The following is a 20074-nucleotide window of genomic DNA, read 5'->3' on the forward strand; positions in this document are numbered from 1 at the left end:
TCCAACCCTGATATTCTACGACTCTATGAGGTGAGGGCTGTGGCTGGGGATGAGGGGTTGGGGTTGCAGGAATGTGCTCTGAGCTGGGACCAAGGGATTCAGAGGGAGGGAAGGGATCAGGGCTGGGGTAGGGAGGTGGGGTGCAGGCTCTGGGCGGCGCTTACCTCAAGCAGCTCCAAGAAGCAGTGTCATGTCCCCGCTCCGGCTTCTATGTGCGAGGCGCGGCCAGGTGGCTCTGCGTGCCACCCTGACCACAGGTGCCGCCCCTGCAGCTCTCATGGGCCATGGTTCCCAGCCAATCGTCGCTGTGGGAGCAGCATGGGGAACCACTTGGCTACCCCTATGCGTAGGAGCCCGAGGGGGGACATGCCACTGCTTCTGGGAGCTGTGTGGAGCAAGACAAGCCCTCCACCCGACTCCTTGGTTGGAGTGCCAGAGCAGGGCAAGTCCTGGACCCCACTCCCCGGCGGGAGCTCGAGGGCTGGATTAAAACATCTGGAGGGTCGGATGCGGCCCCTGGGTCGTAGTTTGCCAGTCCCTGCCTTATATTGTTAATGAGTGCCAGATAACCTTATTTAGCTCAGGAGGCAAGGGCCAGTGCTTTGAAGCAAGAGAATTTGAGTTCTGTCCTGACTGCTGTGTAGTTCCAGGAGGCTGTGATACGGAGCAGTGTGAATAACAGAAAGTGATGTTTGTTACAATATGTAAGGTACAAAAACAGTGAGAGACAGATGCAGCATTAAAGCTGCCACTTCAGGCGATCTGTTAGCTCTCACTTTAAGAAACTTTGCTATGTAAGTTGGAATTTACTAAGTGTTACTACATCATGCATTAGTTAGTTACAGCCGTGCCAGGAATAAAAAAAAATTGTTCATGCAGTGTCTGTCACACCAAGCGTTTACTGGTGCCCCCCACATGAATGCTACAGAGGAAATCCCCTTCAACAGTGTGGGAGTTTTTTCCATTGACCCTTAGAACACCTGCAGAACTAAAATATCACTTAGACCATACTCTCATTGCAACAGCTGATGGGGGAAGGGGTCAGATAAAGGAAAAAGCTGGTGGCTGGCAGATGGAGGAGAAAAAGACCTATAAAGACATTTAAATAAACAGAGTAAGGTGGCGTCATGAATCCATGTGCTAAAGTTAGAACAGAGTTTTCTCTTGGTATTGAAAATTAACCTTCTTATGCATTTTTGAATGAAATATTTTTGTTTGTTAATTAACATGAAAATTAATTGTGTCATTACTTATAATATTCATAAATGATCTGGAAAAGGGGGTGAACAGAGAGGTGGTAAAATTTGCAGATGATACAAAATTCCTCAGGATAGTTATGTCCAAAGCTGAATGCAAAGAGTTACAAAGCGATCTCACAAACTTGGGTGACCGGGCAACAAAATGGCAGATGAAATTCAATGTTGATAAGTTCAAAGTAATGCACATTGAAAAACATAATCCCAAATATACATACAAAATGATTGGGTCTAATTTAGCTGTTCCCACTCAAAAGAGAGATCTCGGACTCATCGTGGATAGTTATCTGAAAACATATGCTCAATGTGCAGTGCCAGTCAAAAAAAGCTCACAGAATGTTAGGAACCATTAGGAAAGGGACAGATAAAAAGACAGAAAATAGACAAATGCCACTATATAAATCCATGGTAGTCCACATCTTGAATACTATGTGCCTTTCTGGTTGCCTCATCTAACAAAAGATGTACTAGAATTGGAAAAAGTGCAGAGAAGGACGACAAAAATTATTAGGGTATGGAAAAGCTTCCATGTGAGGAGAGATTAAAAGGACTGGGACTATTCCTTTTAGGAAAAAAAAGATGACTGAGGGGGATGGGACAGGACGACCGGGGATGGATCACTTGATAATTGCCCTGTTCTGTTCATTCCCTCTGAAACACCTGGTACTGGCCACTGTCAGAAGACACGATACTGGGCTGGATGGACCACTGGTTTGACCCAGTAAGGCCGTTCTTATGTTCTTATCATTTTCTTTTTATTTATTGGGAGGATGGATTTCAAAAGCAGCTAAGGAATTTAGGAGCACAAATCCCATTGAATCTCAGTGGGGCTTGGGTTCCTAAATCACTTTGATGTTTTTGAAATCTCCTCCTTTGTGTAACTAGCTCACATGACTTGCCTTACTCTTTGAAAATGCACAGGAATTGGAGTTTCACCAGCAATCCCACAGTATGCATGTTTGCAAGAGGAGTTCACCCGGACATAGCCAAATTTTGAAAAATACTCAACAGCCAACAGATCTCATTATGACACTGGGCCAGTTCTTCATAATAGCTCAGCACCCAACAAGCATCCAGCATACTGAACTCTTCTGGAAATCTGGCCCTAACTGTAGCTGTTGATTTATTTTGAAAATCTGGACCACAGTCCACTTTTCTCATTATCTCATTACTCATAACTTCTCCCTGCCTGACAGTTGGCCAGCTACGTAATGTACAAAAACAGCTTCATTATTCATTTTTTACAAACAAATAAAAAAACAAGCAAACTAGTTAGTTCAGCTTGTTTCAAACCCCAAAGTAGCTCCAGAATAAATGACAAAGGCCCCAGTCCGTCAAAGCACATAAACATGTGGTCAATTCCATCCCTATAAGCAAAGCACTTACACACCTGTGTGAGTCCCATCAGCTATAATGGGACTTATGCAGGAGTGTAAGTGCTTTGATGAATTGCGGGCAGGGAGAAGAGATAAAGAGAAGGAAAAGAAAACAAATATGAAAACAGGAAGTAAGGAGATAAGTGCGAAGAGCAGGAGGAAGCCAGATAAAAGTGACGGGGAGGGACAAGACACACAAAGAGCAGACCTAACAGCCATGGTGTTAGTGTTGCCCAACATACTTTTTTGGGGCAAAATTATATAGAAAACTGGCAATAAATAACCAGAACATTTACTTTGGAAGCTCACTTGACTATCACACACACAGAAAAGTTTTATGTCTGCCCGTTTGCTTTTCTAATGACATGTATTTCACCCTTTCTTAAAATCCTAGGTGCTTCCAGTCCTCAGACATGTGTTCCAATGTAATAAAGGTGAAAGAGGAAGGATGGATCAAACCCAGTGTGTTTATAGCCAGCTCGGGAGTGAAACTGCAAACAAAATGTCCTTAACAATGGCCTACTCAGGGCTGGCCTGGTGATATGCAGTGCATTTGCCATTTGGGATCTCTTACTGGGTGACGAGGAGCAAGAGATTACATTGAGAAATCAATTTCCAGGTCTCTCTCATGGCAACGCAGACTGATCATGCTAGGTCACTGAGCCAGACCACAAATATGATTTGGATTAATATAAATATAGGTTCAGAAGTTTAGCATCTGTGGCTAAGTCACAGGTTCCTTATATGGGAGTGGGGTTCCACTAGTTATTTTGTGTCTGATTCACACAGGGAAAAAATGGTTTATGAGAACAAATACATCTCTGTATCTTTATTTGTATTTCACGCTCAATGAATTTTTTAACAGACCACGCTTAAAACAGTATTATAGAGGAATTCCAGTCTCGTGATTAAGGCACTGGACTGGGATTCAGGAAATGTGGGTCTGATTACTGGGTCTGCCACAAATTCTCTGTCCAACTCAGCCAAATCACTTAATATCTCTGCATCTTGGTTCCCCATCTGTAAATTGGAATAGTACTATTTCCTGGTTACACAGTAATCTCTTCAGGGCAAGGACTATATTATGTCTATGTATAGCATCTTACACAATAAGCCCCCAATCTTGGTTGGGGTCCTTAGTACCACAGTACAAATAATAATGACCAGAGTTTGTTTTTTTCTAATTCCTTTAAAAGTAAAAAGATGGCTTTCTATTCCCCAACAGGGGAGAACGGATGGGCCCAAGAGGAATACACTAACCTGCTCACCACCTCTCTTCCCCTTTGTCTCTGCAATCTGGCCCACTGTCTGCCCCTGAAGAACTGGTTTCAGATTTGTTACTGCTCTTATTGATAAATACTTTCTTGCAGGGCCTGGGGAAGAACATGAACTTGCCCCAGAGCACTACATGAAAGTGATGTCATCACCTTAGTGCTTGACACAGGAATTGCACCTGATCTTTAACAAAACATTGAAAGTGACTTACTATATAAACTGTGTCAAATGCAGTGGGAAAAAAACAGAAAATTATTTTTCTGTTATCTGTTTAAATTACAGTAAGCTTACCATTTAATACTAGTATGTACCAAATAGTAGGTAAGGCCTAACAATAGTGGGTACAGAATTCTCAGATGGAAGTTTGATTTGCAAGACTCTTGCTTTCTACAGCAGCCTATGAGATTTCCAGCTATGTATTTGTCAGTCCTTCTGGCTACAAAAAGTCCACTTCACCTACAGTAACAGTTTATATTTCTGAGAAGCAGGAAAAGAGGGACATGGCAAATAGAGAATGCTGGGAATGTGGGCAGGGAACGTGGTGCTTATTTGGACAGTGCCACCACTTCAGTTTCAAGGGATATGTCTACACTGCAATAAAACACCCACGGCTGGCCCATGTCAGCTGACTGGGGCTTCTGGAGCTCAGGCTGTGAGACCATAAAACTGAAGTGTAGATGTCCAGGCTTGGTCTGGAGTCTGAGCTCTGCAACCCTGTGACAGGGGAGGGTCCCTGAGTCTGGGCTTCAGCCCAAACCTGGATGTCCACCTGCAATTCTATAGCCCAGCAGACCAAGCCCTGTGAGCCTGAGTCAGTTGACATGGGTCAGCCATGGGTGATTTATTGCAGTGTGGACATACCCATAGGGTTAACATAGTGACCATATATTTTAAAAAATGTATTTCAGGATAACCATTTTCTATTCTTTTGTGCTTCAACTCAACCAGAAGTTATGAATGATGAAGACTGGATGAAATTCTATTGGATGAAATTCAGTGTTATGCAGGAGGACGGACTAAATGATCATAATGGTCATGTCTGCCCTTAAGATCTATAAATTTAGAATCTTTTATTTAGGCTTAGTGGATATGGTGTCTATACTAGGAGTCAGATTCTGATCCCCTTAATCACAGGGAATAGCATCTTAATCTGCAAATAGTGCCACTGAAATTAGTAGGGCTACCTGAAGAGTAAGGTGCTACTCAGAGTGAGTAAGGGTAGCAGCACTTGGCGCTATTTAAAGTAATGTGCATTCTGCATTAAATTAATAGAGATGACTGGACCTAATGATTACTAGAGAACACAACAAAACCAGCCATCCCCATACCTGCTACAGACATTTGTTTAGCATATGTTCTGAAATTTGTGATGCAGGCCCATCTCTCTGACAAGGGGAATTTGCCTTTTCTGCAGAAGAGAGGGGGGACATTTTTAGAGCTTATTTTTACCACAAAAAAATATACCTCCTGTGGTTTCCTTACAAATGTGGACTACCCCAGATCACTGAAAACTATAGAAAGAAAAGATCTAGCCAATGAGAAACTACACAAAAAACAAGTTTGTTCATCTTTTGTTTTACCACCTTTATGTGTTACCCCAGCTTTCCAGGTAAGTGCTTCTGACCAGCTCAGCTTGCTTAAGAAAAATTCAGGAAGGACATAACAAGAAAAAAAATATTTTCAAGTTCATAATGTAAGTAAAAGGAAATCATATATTTAATAGAATATAAACAGCTTTTATAAACTCAGAGGACATCTAGTGGCCAAAGCTAGTACTCACTTGTTTAGCATTATAACACTCAATCTTATCATGAGACATCCCAGTTTTCCGTGACCAAAAGCCAAAATTCTCTGGTAAAAAAAACATTAAAATCTGCATTTTTCCATGATTAAAATGAAACGCTGAACTTTAGTTTCCTTAGCCACAACCAGGATAACAGTATTTCTTGTTTTGGACCAGGACAGTCTCCTTTTTAAGCCCTGTCCCAGACGTCCTGACTTTTTTGGCAAAACTGGGCAAAAGCAAATGGGACAAATGCCCAGTTTTGCCGTTGGGGGGCACAGAGCAACATTTTGTGGGGGCTTGGGCTGTCAGTCCCTGCCCCAGGCAGCTCAGGCCAACCCTGTGCAGTATCCTGTTTTCACTTTGGGAAATATGGTCACCCTAACTTTCATTAAAATTAGTTAATATGTTTTCATTTTTTCACAAAACATAAAAACTAAAGATTCTCTGTAAAAATGCAAATTCTGTGTTTTTCCCCACGACAAACAGATTTCTAGGGCTCCTAATTATCATTTAGAAACAATGCCTTCTTTTTTCTATCTATGGACTTGTTCATTAATATTGCAGTGTAACACAGTAATAGTCAGTTATATACTAATTTAGGATTGGACTTTTCCTTACTCTTCCCCCTTCACCCCCCGCTCTCCCCCGCGGGGAAAAACAGAATGCTGAATTCCAGAAATTGCCGTCCTTGTAGTATGCCTCAGAAAATTCTACATCTCCTTGTAGTGGTTTTGTTAAGGACGTTGTATTAAATGCATCTGATGTGACTTGACTTTTTATTTGTTTAATATTGTGATTCTGTGCATGTCACAAAAGAATACGGCTATATAGCCATGTATCCTATGTATGCAGAGTGATAGCGTACATAAATTGCTACATTCTTCTCCAAAACTATTGAGTTCTTATACTTGTTTCTCCCAGGACTTTACCCTGTTATGTTTATTGAAAGTATGGTAAAAACTAAATCTTTGCCTTGAAAGGTTTACAGCGTCAAGAAGATTATAGTTAGCAGTAGGTATTAGGTGTCCAACCTTATACACATATGACAAAATTTTTAACTCAGGTGCTTAGTATCAAGCACAACTATTCATATTTAGACACCTAACAAGTGACTTTTCAGAAGTGATGAGCACTTCTAGTGCCAATTTCTAGCTCTTATTTTAATCAGTGGGAATTGCTCAGCGTCGGCCTTATCTGGAGCCCATTAAAATTAATGGAAAGACTTCAAGACTTCAGGGGACTTTGGACTGGGGCCCCTAACTTTGGAAAGTAAAATTTGAAAATGTTGGCCCCAGAAATTGGTTTTAAGGGTACGGTGTGTCTGTATCTCCCACTGACTTCAACTGGAGTTCTGGATGCTTAGCCCCTCTGAAAATCAGGCCTGTGATATCTAAAGTTGAGAACCTGAAAACAGAAGCATCCAAACTTAGAAACTACTTGTGAAAAACTGGGTCTGAGGCCATGATCCAAAGCCTCATTGAAGTTAACAGGAGCAGTCTTTCAATTGACTCAGTAGTAGATGTGGGTGAGGCCCTAATGGCCAGATTTACACAGGTGCTCAGGCACCTAAACACACAGATAGATGCATAGTGGGGCTTTCAAAAGCATCTAAGCAGGTTAGGTCCTAACTTCCATTGAAGTCACCTTTGTAAATCTGGTCCTAAGTGTTTTTCCCCAGTGGATCAACAGCAAAGGAAGGAATATATAATCCCTTATATATAACGTTTTCTGGCTCCAAACACTGTTCCATAGCCGCTGGACCATAAATAACACATTATAGAGACACAATGGTGTATAGGCACTATCGCAAGTAGTCTATACCTCCCAGTGTCTGCACTATCAGAGCAGATTTAGTTTGACAGACAACTGTGGGTAAGCTATTACAAACATGTTCTAGTATCATGGATAACACCACACTACTGAGGGATGGATATAAATTTACATATTTAACTTACATTAGTACAAATGTTTTCCAATCACAAAGATATTTTTCTTTACATATTTAAACCAAGGTCATTTAGCAAAATATCAATTAAACGTTCCATGAAAAGGAGTAAAATAGTTACAAGAAAATGCCCAGATTCCATGTCACTCATTTCTCCTCCATAGGGAATCAACCTGCATTGCCCTAATATCTGCCAGCAGAGGAGTGACAGTATTAAGCAGACATACAGTATGATATTTGCCATAATAATTCTTATCCAACAGAATATACACTTGGTGAAACACAGGAATTAATGAGGTTGAGAGGTGCTTCTAATTTATTTATCTTTTTCCAAAGTAACCCATCTATAGAATTGTAAATTAATGAAAACAGAAGCTTCTGCTTAACTTCATTTTCTCTGAAGTGCTTATTAAAGCAGTTTCAGGAACAACTATACCACAGGAAGTCTAATTTGGATAATGAATAAAAAGAGGCAAGAGAGAAAAAAAGCAAGACAGCTGAAAAAGCATCAGGTTTCTGAAAGATGGAAAAAGGTTTACTCTGAATTTCTGAAGGGCCAATGTTATTCCAGTTTTACATTACATCACCTCTACAAAAATGAGTAGCACTGTTCAGCACCAGATTGGAGTAGAGTAATGGAGAATCAAGCCCTAGGGTTCTGTGATGAATTCATTCATAGGTTAGGCTGCAGGTGGGAGATATAATCTAACACAAACATGAAGGATAAAGTTTGCCACACTGTACAAGATAATCCTATTAGCAAAATCTCCCCCCATCTTGTAGCTGCTGCTGTGACTACATTTTTTGTATCCAGACAGAATTGTCTTTTAAATTGGCTCAAATTGATCCATGTTTAACTACATTGTATTCTAATGGCCATTGAAGTCAATGGCTATCTTTCCTTTGACTGTAATGGCCTTTGGTGTGCTCAGTGAGCCACACAGTGAAAACCCTCTGGTACCTAAAACCCAACAATATCACTTGTGCAACAGACCCTCATACAGATCCCTCCATCCAGGATAGGGAAAATCCTATGTCCTTTCTTGTGCAAGACCAGGGCCTTGGGCCCTTTTCTTCTTTTCAAGATGACTAAAACTCCAGCAGTAGTTATAGTAAAAGCAAGGTAATAGAGGCAACATACTGAGCAGTTCTTGTGTAGCGAGGTTTTGAAGTTCGAACACTGCCAAGAGTAATCACATCTACACTGGCATTGTCTAGGTCTTCAAAATTCTCTGCACCAGCACAGCCACTGTTTGAATAAAAAGGAAAAGCAAAGACATATACATTATTCATAAGACAGCTGGCAGAGGCAGCTGAATCATACTTCAAGCTCCACATCTATAGTTATTTATTAAAATGGTCCACAAGAAAATACATGGAGATGAACTAGCCTTTGTGCAGTAATGTCCCAAGACAAAAACAAACACACAGAACCAGGAGCATATAATTAATGACAACTCTACCACATATGTGCAGTGATCAGTTTCGGGAAAGCTGGAAGTAACGTGAGAAACATCTGTCATCCCTATTTTTTTTTGACGTTTATACTGTGCCATAGTAAAGTATGATACCATTGAGATGAGGACACAATAGATCCTCATTCTTAACTCACAATATTGTAAATGAGGAGTAATTCCACTGAAGTCAGTGGAGTTACCCAAGAATAAGCAGAGGAGAATAGTCAAGCTGCAAACCTTGCATTACGAAGATGAGACAAATGGGCTGATTGCATTAAATCAAAACTGAAAAAATACATAATGTTGCTAAATCTTTACTTACGTGTAGAGAGGAATATGTTGAGTTCGAGAGCTTGGGCTTACACTGTGAAGAAAAATGCAAGATATATTAGTTATTAGAAAAAAGATGGAACTGATTTAACTGATTATTATGTTAAGCAAACTTTTTATGCAGCAAACATGAAAAGATAAAGAGGAAGTGACTTAGAGACCTATTTTTGAGGATGCACAGGAGTGGCAGAGACAAGTCCAAGTTTTGCTTTTGGAATGACGGGGGTGAAGGGATGAGATCAAGTAGTGGTGAATGATCTTTGTGCTGCGGGGCTGGCATATATGTGAATGTCCCTATTCAGCAGGCAGAGTTTTGGGGTTTCAAACCATATCACAGGTAATTGCTGTTTCAGTCACTGTGTGACAAAGCATTTTAATAACTGAGCTGCTCTTCAGAGGGAAGCTCAAATCCCATGGACTTCAATAGGAGATATATCAATTTAACATCAGGCTTGAATTTGCTCTCTCTCTCTCACTCTGTCCCTCTTGTTCTGATCCATCACATTAGGGCTTTGCTGTCCTTCCCTTCTCACTCTGCCTACCTGTCTTTTCTCCTCCCGCCCTCACCCTACCGTCTTCTATTTAATCTGTCCCTGGCTCACTTCCCATCCTCTCTTTACTTGTCCCTGACTCGCCCTCTGAGCCCCTACTGATCTTTCCCTGTTTTCTCCTACTGTTCAGCTGAAATGCATTGATAATTTCTAACACTACGAAAAAGGACAAAGTCTTGGATTTTGTAAATATATGCTACTTGTAAAATCTTTACAATAAAAACGCACCTGTCCATGAAACAGTCAGAGGTGCAGCAATTATACAGGAACTAGCTACTGGGAACCTCTCTAGTTACGTTTTCATGTCTAATCCTCCCACAGGATATATCTCAGGTATATTTTTCAATAAAATTATTAATGGAATATCTTTAACCTCTCTGATTACAGCAGGTTGGTGAAATGTACAATCACTGCAAGCTCAGCTGACATCACAATACACAACATGGAATCTGTGTAACTATCTTTGAAAAAAGAACTATACCATACACAGAGAGATAAACATGGTGGAGATAAACATAAAGGAAACATGGTGATTAAAAGACAATTAAAATATAAAAAAGAAACTTACAAATCAATTGGTTTTTGTGGTGAAGTAAAAGATCTTGTTTGAAATCTGTCCCAGAGGCCCCCAACAATCTAGAATCACAATCAGAATGCTTCTTGAAACATGAGCTCTGTGTAACACAATATCACTTAATTAGGTAAGCCGGATATATTTTTATGTGCTGATCCTGCAATCAGATCTGCTGGCCTGCGCAGACCCAATTGCAAAACTGGGCTTTAGTTCCCAAAATATCATTAATTAGACAACCAAAAGGTAGTGTACAGTCTAGACCAAAAGATATGAAGTTTTGAATCCTCTTTTTTTTTTTGAGAGCTGACTAAATTGAATCAAGTTGTTAACATATTGGAAGTGTCAGCCAACTGGGATGAGGGCAGTCTAGCCTAGTGGCCAGGGTCAGAGCCATAGTCTATCATCAGGAGCCAAAGCCAAGGATCAAAACCGGAAGGCAGAAACTGATCTAGCAGAGCTGGGGGTCAAGCTGGAGTCCATGGTCAGGAGCTAGAGCCAAGGGTCAAACTGGAGGTCAGGAACTGGACCAAGCAGGATATCACGCCAGGAGGGGTTCAAGGCAGGGGCAGGACAGAGGCAAGGCTAGGTGCAAGGCAGGAGCAGCAGGAACAAGGTAACACAGGAGCAAACACAGAGAAGACAGCAAACTGTGGCTGCTGCTGGCCTAAGAGCCAGCCTGCTGGCCTCTGCAGCCAGTTAGGTTGCATGGCTAATCAGGCAGCTTGCTGCAGGCCAGTTGCACTGATAGGCTTCAGGGAGACTAGCTCTGTTGCAGGCCCTGATTCCTGACAGGAAAATTTCAAAATGAACTGTGTTTCTCATGCACTTTTCCCTCAAAGGATTTAGTGATTTAGGTTATCACAAATAAACTCCTCTGTCCTCAGGCAATTTGTAGATATTATAGCAGTAACCTTAGGACCCATTATTTTAACAATTAAAATAAATAATTACATGAAATAAATACATTATATGCTTTTTCATGCTACAGGATAATTTCTGCTCTCATTTTTCACTGATGTTTTTCTTTCTCTTCTTTGACACTTTGCATGTATTACCTATTTTAGAAAAGAGAAAAAAAGATGCCAGTCCCTGTGAAGCCAGCTGAAATGCTGCTTTCTGAGTCAAGTGGTAGAGTCTCCTCTATGAATACAGTGACCCTGCTTTTTACTTTTGAAAACTAAAGGAAACATCCTTGCATTTGTGAGCATGAATCCCATAGTTTTGGTACTGATTTTCTAAGCAGCCTGATGCATGCCTCATGGCACTTTGTTTTCTGTTTTGTGATGTATTTGCATGCAATTAATTTGACTGGGGAGGTAAGTAAGCTACAGGTTTTGTGTATAAAGCAGAGGGAGGAGACTTCCCACACTGTACACCCAAAAGTGCCTCGATCTTGTCCTGAAGGGGTGAGAGAATAGCTCATTCTCATGCCAATTCAAAACTTGGTCTCTGTTGGCTTCAAAACTTTTTGAAGAAAATTTCAATTAAAACAATTTTTTCCCATTTTCACTGACATTTTTAATGGAAAAGAGCCCATTTCTGCCCAGCTCTAAAGAAAAGGTTCTGATTGACTTCAGTGGGCATTGGATTTTCAGTAAATGGCTTTTGTGGCTTGTAAATGCTCCAGTTTCACATCCTTGAATTCTCATGAACTGACTCATTTACTACCCCTTTCTTTGTCAGATACAGAGTAACAAAACAAAAGATAGGCTTTAGCCATCAAGTCAGGATCCAGTTTTTGACTTTCCCAAACTACAGGAATGTTTGGATTTAGGGTATTGGTTTGGGCCTATTTCTAAAAGGTTATGACCCACAGGCCATAATTTGTGCGTATTTCATGAGCAAAAACCATAAACTGTCATTTTAAAAAAAGGTTCACTGACTTGGCTTATTTCTGGCGCAGGGTTGTATCTCTTTAGTGTAAAACACTGGGAGATGGGATCAGCCATCACTTCTACTGTTGATTCTAGCTGTGGGATTTTGGATGGTAATATCTTATCCCAAGGAACTTCTTCATAAGCTCTAGACCATTAATAAAAAAAAGAAGAAAGGGAACATATTTAAAACAATCATTAGAAGTGATGCATGGTGTGACATGTATAACTAGGGGATTAAAATGTACTTTGCATGTGAGGATTAGATTTTGTAATGCAATCTCCTAATAGTCTGCTAACATTATATTGGATCTGCACATGAGAACATATTTCAGAAACTGCAGAGAAAGAGTGATTTTTTTCTTGCTGCTCAGTGAAAGAGAATGAATGACAAAGACTTGCCTCCTGAAAGAGGAATTTTTAGCATACTGTGAGCCGCTAAAGCTAGTTAAAGTGGCCACACATGTTTTACCAAAATACTCCTTAGTTTATGGGAAGGAGCACTGAGTTAGGATCCAGGAGATCTTCTCTTCCACTGAACGCCCTTAGCAGGCTCCGCATTTCCCACCCTTCCTTTACAAGAGGCAAATACCATATCTTCTTATCTTGCAAACAGAGTAAATAAGGACTAGAGAGGTGGCCGAAAATTACAGATGAAGTCAGTGGCAGAGTTTGGGAGTAAATACAAGTCTCAGATGACAGTGCAGAATCTCATCTATTAAGCCACAGTGCCTCTCTGAAAAAAAAAAAAAGTACCTGTCTATCTTAAGGTTTTATACTAAAAAGAAAAGGACAACTTGTGGCACCTTAGAGACTAACAAATTTATTTGAGCATAAGCTTTCGTGAGCTACAGCTCACTTCATCAGATGCATTCAGTGGAAAATATAGTGGGGAGATTTATATACACAGAGAACATGAAACAGTGGGTATTACCATACACACTGTAAAGAGAGTGAACACTTAAGGTGAGCTATTACCAGCAGGAGAGTTGGGCTGGGGGGGGGGACCTTTTGATAATCAAGGTGGGCCATTTCCAGCAGTTGACAAGAACGTCTGAGAAACAGTGGGGGGTCGGGGAGAAATAAACATGGGGAAATAGTTTTACTTTGTGTAATGACCCATCCACTCCCAGTCTTTATTCAAGCCTAAGTTAATTGTATACAGTTTGCAAATTAATTCCAATTCAGCAGTCTCTCATTGGAGTCTGTTTTTGAAGTTTTTTTGTTGAAGGTTTTATACAGTCATCCACCACCATAGTATATGAGTACCTTCCATGTAAAAAAAAAGCAATAGAAAAATCTCTATTGGATTTCATGGAATCTCTGGCACATCTCTCTTTTTGGTGTCAAAACTCTGCTTGGGTTAGGTTTTTGTTTTTTTGGGGGGTGGAGGAGGGGGGAGAGGGGCTGGAGAATTAGTAGAGGTTTGGCCATAGTAGAGGTTTGGGTGTTTGAATTGTATCACTTATGATGGAAAGGTTTTCTAAAAGAGGAAGGCCTTGGAACATTTCCTAAAGAATCAGATCTAGGTGTTTGGGTAAGTTTTTAGGAACTCTATGCCCACCTTTGTCATGCATCTTTACATCCACAGATTAAAATGTGCATGTAAGTGTAAATCATAATTAGCTACATTTTTCAGAGAATACTATGGATAAGAAGCATGTCCTAGTTGGGATACCATGTTGCTCTTTTCAAGCAACATTATACTAACCCATCTGTGTATCCCATCAGCATGGACCATGGAATTCTGTTCTGGCTGCCAGGATTTGTGGAACATTTGTGTTAGATTTTCAGCATAGAATAAAGACATATGCAACCTGTTATTAGCCCATTATGTTCAGCAAAAATGATAATAACCTCACTCTAGGGAGGACAGTTATTTACGAGGTTAGAAGACATTAAAGAGTTTATAATATGATTAAGTAACTGCTAGCGAAAGGGACAGCAAAGCCTCTAGTACCAGCACATCTAAAATGAGCTATAAATTTATGACCAAAATGGATGCTTCTTTTAAGTAAGGCCCTATGAAATCCAATTTATTATTGTAGATTTTCAGATTTATTATTTTCTGATTGTGTTTTGTTTCCATTTAAAAATATAGTTCTTTCTTTATATTTTTTTAATCAAAATTGCTTGATACATTGTCAACAATTAAGTAGCCTTCCTATAAATGCACAAAAATGTTCAGAATTGGATTGCAATAGGAAAAAGTGGTTTTACAAAAGAAACCCCTACAATTTCAACAAAACATTCTGCAGATATACAGTATACAGTGAAAGTAACACATTCTAAATCACTTTTAAAAGTAGCACTCAGTTATATGACCAAACTAACATTATTGAACAGTAACACAAGAAGTCCACAGAAGAGCCTATTACAGTATCATTTAACTGAATTCATATTTGAATAATTAAAATTTAAAAAAATAATGCACTAAATATAAAATAGTTCATCCTTAGCAGTCATTGTTGCCTTTTAAATTAAACTCGGTACTTTCAAGCTTCCTACATTCTGAAGGAATGCTTCAATTAATTTCAAATTTCATTAAATAATTTCAAACTATCAAATCAATAGTTTATTGCTGAGTAGCAATATAAAGTGACAAACTTCAATGTCATTATTTTTGCCATATCTGGCAGACATCTCCATTGTGATACATTATGGTTAGCCTGTTAGTGTTTTCCTCAGAAACTGATTCCCTCTTGTCGACAAGTAGGTTTTAATATTTACTAAAGTTCCTCTCTGTGGCTACAGAGCTGACAGGGAAGAAGATGTAAGGTAGGGCAACCTCTGCTACTTTAGGCACTCGTCGCTTCATAACACATATATATGCATTCTCCTTTTGTGTGTCTTTGAGAAGGGGGACACCGATACCACATAAAGGAGCATGAAGAGGTTCTTTCAAATGAACTTGTGCTTGCTTGGGCACTGAATACTTTTATTGACACAGCACCCCAATGGAATTTCAGCTTCTCCCTTAATGTGATGCCAGTGTCCCAGAGGAGCACACCAGCTCCTGACATGAAAATGACATAGCAAGGAACGGAGATCCCAGAAGCTGCCCTTAAATCCCGGATGCGAGCCCTTCTCCCCTAGCCCCTGCACTCCCTCGTGGCCCTAGCCCCCTGCACTCCTTCCCCATGCCCTCTGCACCTCCACCCCATGCCCCCTGCGTTCCTAGCCCCCTGCACACACCCCACCCCACTGGTCTCTTATCTCCAGTGGCTGCACATGGCTCAGCCCTGCTGCCCATCTGCTGTTGCGGTCCTAGTGCTGGGGAGAGTCTGGATTCCATGTTATTGTTTTGATTCCGCGATTCCCTCCATATTCTTATTAACCTAGATTTCATAGGGACCTATTTAAAGCTCTCCAAATTTTAATCAGAACATTTGGGTGGAAACCGACAATTCTGTGACAAACAAAGACAATGGGAGAAATAAATATGAGCATTTATTTTCATGGGAAAGGAAAATTCTAAAGTAATACACAATTTGTAATGAAATCGCCCCATAAAAGGTGTTGGAGTTTGAGGAATAGGGACACTTGACTGGCAGCAGTTATTCAAAGTTATTCACTGGCAGAAGTTATTCAAAGCCTTTCCTAATTGAAATATAAAAGGAATAGAGAGCATTGTCCGCATATAGCATGCCTGCTGCCAGTTTTGAATTTCTGCACGTATTGTAACTACTCCTTAAAACATATGCAGTTTAGGGTTGTAGGAAACAACTGAATGAATTTCTTAAATGTACAGCTACTGAAAGATGAATAGAGGAAGAAGGTGAATAAACATGAAGTAACAAAAAATCTCTTCTTGATAGAAACAGTTGCTCACTTTTGGGTACTTGAGATGTAGAAATAGTCCCTCGCTTTTTCTTCTCGCCAACTTTCAGAAGGAGGATCACTTGATTTCTAGAGAGAACATAATATGAGAGATAGCATATGACAGGATGCCCAAATTAGTTTTGGGAACTCCATGAACACTCATAAAATTCTGAACTTTTTTTTTTAAAAAGATGAGCTGAATGGGATTTATGGTCTCTTCCTGTAAAATGTTTAATCTCCTCTAATATCAGAATGTGAAACAGGCAGTTTCACATTCTTCACAAACTATCCCACAACCACCACACAAGGCTATGCAAGATGCCTCTTTATTTGGCTCTACTTCCTGTGTGTTTTATTGATATTTCTGATTCTCAGTCAGCTCACCTCTTTAATCATCTGAAATGTACCAGCTGACTCCACTTCTAATGTTCTTTGGGAATGGCAGTGCAAACTTACCTTTCTCAGCTCTTGACATATGCCTATTATAGTGTATGCTGGTTGTTACCAGAAAAAATTATGTTCTTGGGCCACAATCCAGCAAACTACTTAGGCATTGTGTAACTATAAGCATGACAGTAGTCTCATTGATTTTAAATAAGATCAGGACCTTGATGTGGAAGGATGAAAGACCACTAGACTTTTCACTATAGAATTGTACTGTTGGAAGTTAACTGTTTGAAGCAAAAGACTAAAGGGGAAGTAACTGATATAAACAGGGTATGCTTATTTTAATTTCAATTGTATCACATTATGTAAATTCTGGAAATCTGCATCAGCTCTGTGTGTGGTGTGGGCATGTAGGTATATATATGCCTTCTGTATATTATTATTATTTAGCTTATAGCAGCACTTAGAAACCTCAGTCAAGGATCAGGGCTGCATGTAGTTGATGAAATCATCTCACCCGTATTAATCTTACTTTTAAGCATTCATTCATGGTTTGTGATAAAAGAAGATTTTTTAAAAATCAGGGGCAGTGGTCAACATTACAAAGGGAGTATGTCAACAGGTACTATACAGTTATCTGAAATATTATGCTTATTTATCTGTAATTAGACTAGGAAAAGAATGTGGAATCCTAGATTACACCACTGCATGGTAAATGTTGGCAAAAGTTGATCATTGACTGCGGTACCTCTGAAGACTGGAAGTTTTCAGATACATGATTTAAAAGTCTGTTCTGTCATCCAGGCTTGTATAATCATTGAAACAAACAGTACTAGACACACTACCTTAAGTTTTGGGTCCACATGAAATGCAAAGCTATGAATTTGAAAAGAATCTCTTTGTTTAGATGAAGCAGGAGTAACTTTCATTGGACTTGTCCAACCTGAAAGAAAAGACTTGGTATTGTGCTATTCATTCTACAACTGTACTTAATTTCTTTAACAGAAATTAAACAAATGAAATGAAATAGTTTGTACATTACCATAAAGATTATAATACAGTACATCCATATATATGTACCCATTCCTGACTCTATAGAGAGAGTTACTTACAGACCTTCAGCAAAAGTCATTCAAGTAAAAGGCAGCTGAAAGAAACAATAATTAGCATTTCATCTGCTGTGATTTGGCCCTACTTAACAAAATGCAATGTATCTTATTTAACGTACACAGGAAAAATATCCAAATCAGTAATTATGGTAAAACTTCACAAGGAAGTTATCTATATAGTGAGCTATTGTGCAGCAAGCTAGGGTATGAATCTGCAACACTCCAGCTTGCTGCACAGCAACATCCCATTTGGACATTACTACAGCACAGTGAAAGTCATCCCCATTTGCCTCAGTGTGTTGTGAATTTCAAGACTAGTTGGGACCAGGTAAACTCAACACACTCATGTGGGAGCCTTGCTATGAATAGTTTTATTCCTGTAATGCTGTAATTAATTGGTATGTATGTGTACTACTGCCCTCTACTGCAGAGAAGCAGACCTGCTTATATACGCATATAGGCACTGTCTACTGGTTATGCCAAAACATTGTTCCTTCAGCTCTTTGGTTAAAGAATGTAGATTTGGATTCAAAGCCTGTGAACATTATTCCACATGCTGTACATATAAAGTAAATATCACAGCTGTGCTGCCACACGTTTTATACAGAAGACACAGGTAGTTCTAAATTTGCTTTACTAATTGAACACACATTTTCAGAGATCTCTGCAGTATCTTATACTTTGCTATTTTCACATCTGGTTTTTGCTGTTGGGATAATTAATCTTCTCACTTTTTTTTTTTCTCTCTCTCTCTCTCTCTAGTTTCTGTGGAGAGATTCAGCATACTTGTAGTAATTCTGGTCCAGAGCTCAAGTGTCTGGAGTTCCCAATGTCCCTCCTGGTCTTGCTTATCCCACAGGATTGAAGATGGTATGGTCTGGCCTCTCTGGACCACTCAGTGGCAACAACACTTTTATTTACCAAGAACTTAATGATCCTATTTGCTATTTGAAGTTGGCCTTCACCCATCACATTGCAGGGATCAATGATATGTATAATACATTTTGGGTCCATTTTATTTGTCTTATGTTTTCTGAGCCTGAACCTCTTTAAGGTGCTTTTGAGTCACAGTTTCAAGATTTTCTGCACAACTACGAGAAATAAATAATTGGGCTTGTTGTTTGTTATTTTTTTAAGTGAAAGTTGTGGTTCTTATGTAATCACATAAAACCAGGAGCTGAGGCTTTATGAAAAACAATTAATATTGCGAGAGTCACAAAGTTACAAGAGTTGGCAACAGTGCGATCCTCTCGTGAAAGTGATGCACCGTACTGGACATCCACTGAAGTCAATGGGATTGTTGGTATTGATTTTAAAGGGAGCAGGATCAGACCCTAACAGCAGGTAATGCTGTTCACATCCCGCCTTGTTGAAGTGATTGAAGCCCTAGAGCTAAATCATTTAATCAAGCAGCAATGTGTTTTATTTTTTTATCTCTGTGTAAACTGTACTGTACTGCTTGATATAACTGAAAATAAATATACCCCATGGCTGTTCTCCTCCTATCTCTATTTCTGTCCAAGAAATTGAAGCTACAGATCAGCCCCTGAAAAATGATTTCAGAGAAACGTAAAAATAAAAAAAGGTAGTTTAATTTGTAAAGACTTTCATGATAGGAGTAGCAACAGGGAAGGACTGGGGCTGCTGAAGATGCAAAGAATTTCTCTGTTACTTGGTACCAATAAAAAAGAATCACACAATGAAATATGTAACTGTAAATCATAATAATCAAATCCCTTGACGAAATACAATTGGTTTTACTAATAGCACAGGATCCCCAAGGGATTACTCTGGATTTTTATGTGGTACTTTCTTGATGAGCTACTTACAGGATTAGCAGGAACACTATTACACATTTGAATGCATGCTTCATAATTATTTAAGAACATTTATTTTGGTTAGTACCAGCTGGCATTTTTCAATTATTGGTTAACTCTGTTTATACTGCAGTACAAGGTAATGACTGTGAACTATGTAATCTATGGTAATTTGGTGAGTGATTGGCCAGGCTTGATCTTTTAAAAAAAAAAATGTTTTCATTTTATGTTTTGGGGCTTTTTTGGTTTTGTTTACATTTTTGCCTCTGATTGTCCCCGATTCCTTTTCTTCTTAACTGCAGGTATACACCTCATCTGGGTAGATATCTACATCATTGCACAAGGCAGAGCTGGTGGGGTTAGTGCTTCCTTTCCATCTGCTCTTTGGGACGGTGGGTCCTTTGAGTCTACCTCACACCCAAGTGTGGAGTATCTACCCAGATAAGCCTGGAGAGAGGTTTCCAGGGGTGGGAAGAACTCCTCTCTCTCCCTCCCTCCCAGTGGCAGATCAAAGG

General features: G+C 39.6%; 1 protein-coding gene across 1 annotated transcript in view; it reads right to left on the reverse strand.

The window, feature by feature from the left end:
• SPMIP7 (sperm microtubule inner protein 7) overlaps positions 1–20074 on the reverse strand; it is a 34484-nt gene that overhangs the window by 11041 nt on the left and 3369 nt on the right. The window contains exons 2-7 of the mRNA XM_073329649.1: positions 17479–17576; positions 16257–16333; positions 12434–12572; positions 10545–10612; positions 9418–9459; positions 8780–8887 (exon numbers count right to left, since the gene is read on the reverse strand). Of these exons, the coding sequence (XP_073185750.1) occupies positions 8780–8887; positions 9418–9459; positions 10545–10612; positions 12434–12572; positions 16257–16333; positions 17479–17576 (532 nt within the window). The remainder of the gene's footprint in view (positions 1–8779; positions 8888–9417; positions 9460–10544; positions 10613–12433; positions 12573–16256; positions 16334–17478; positions 17577–20074) is intronic.

Source organism: Lepidochelys kempii, chromosome 2, assembly GCF_965140285.1.
Source record: "Lepidochelys kempii isolate rLepKem1 chromosome 2, rLepKem1.hap1, whole genome shotgun sequence".
NCBI classification, from domain to species: Eukaryota; Metazoa; Chordata; order Testudines; family Cheloniidae; genus Lepidochelys; species Lepidochelys kempii.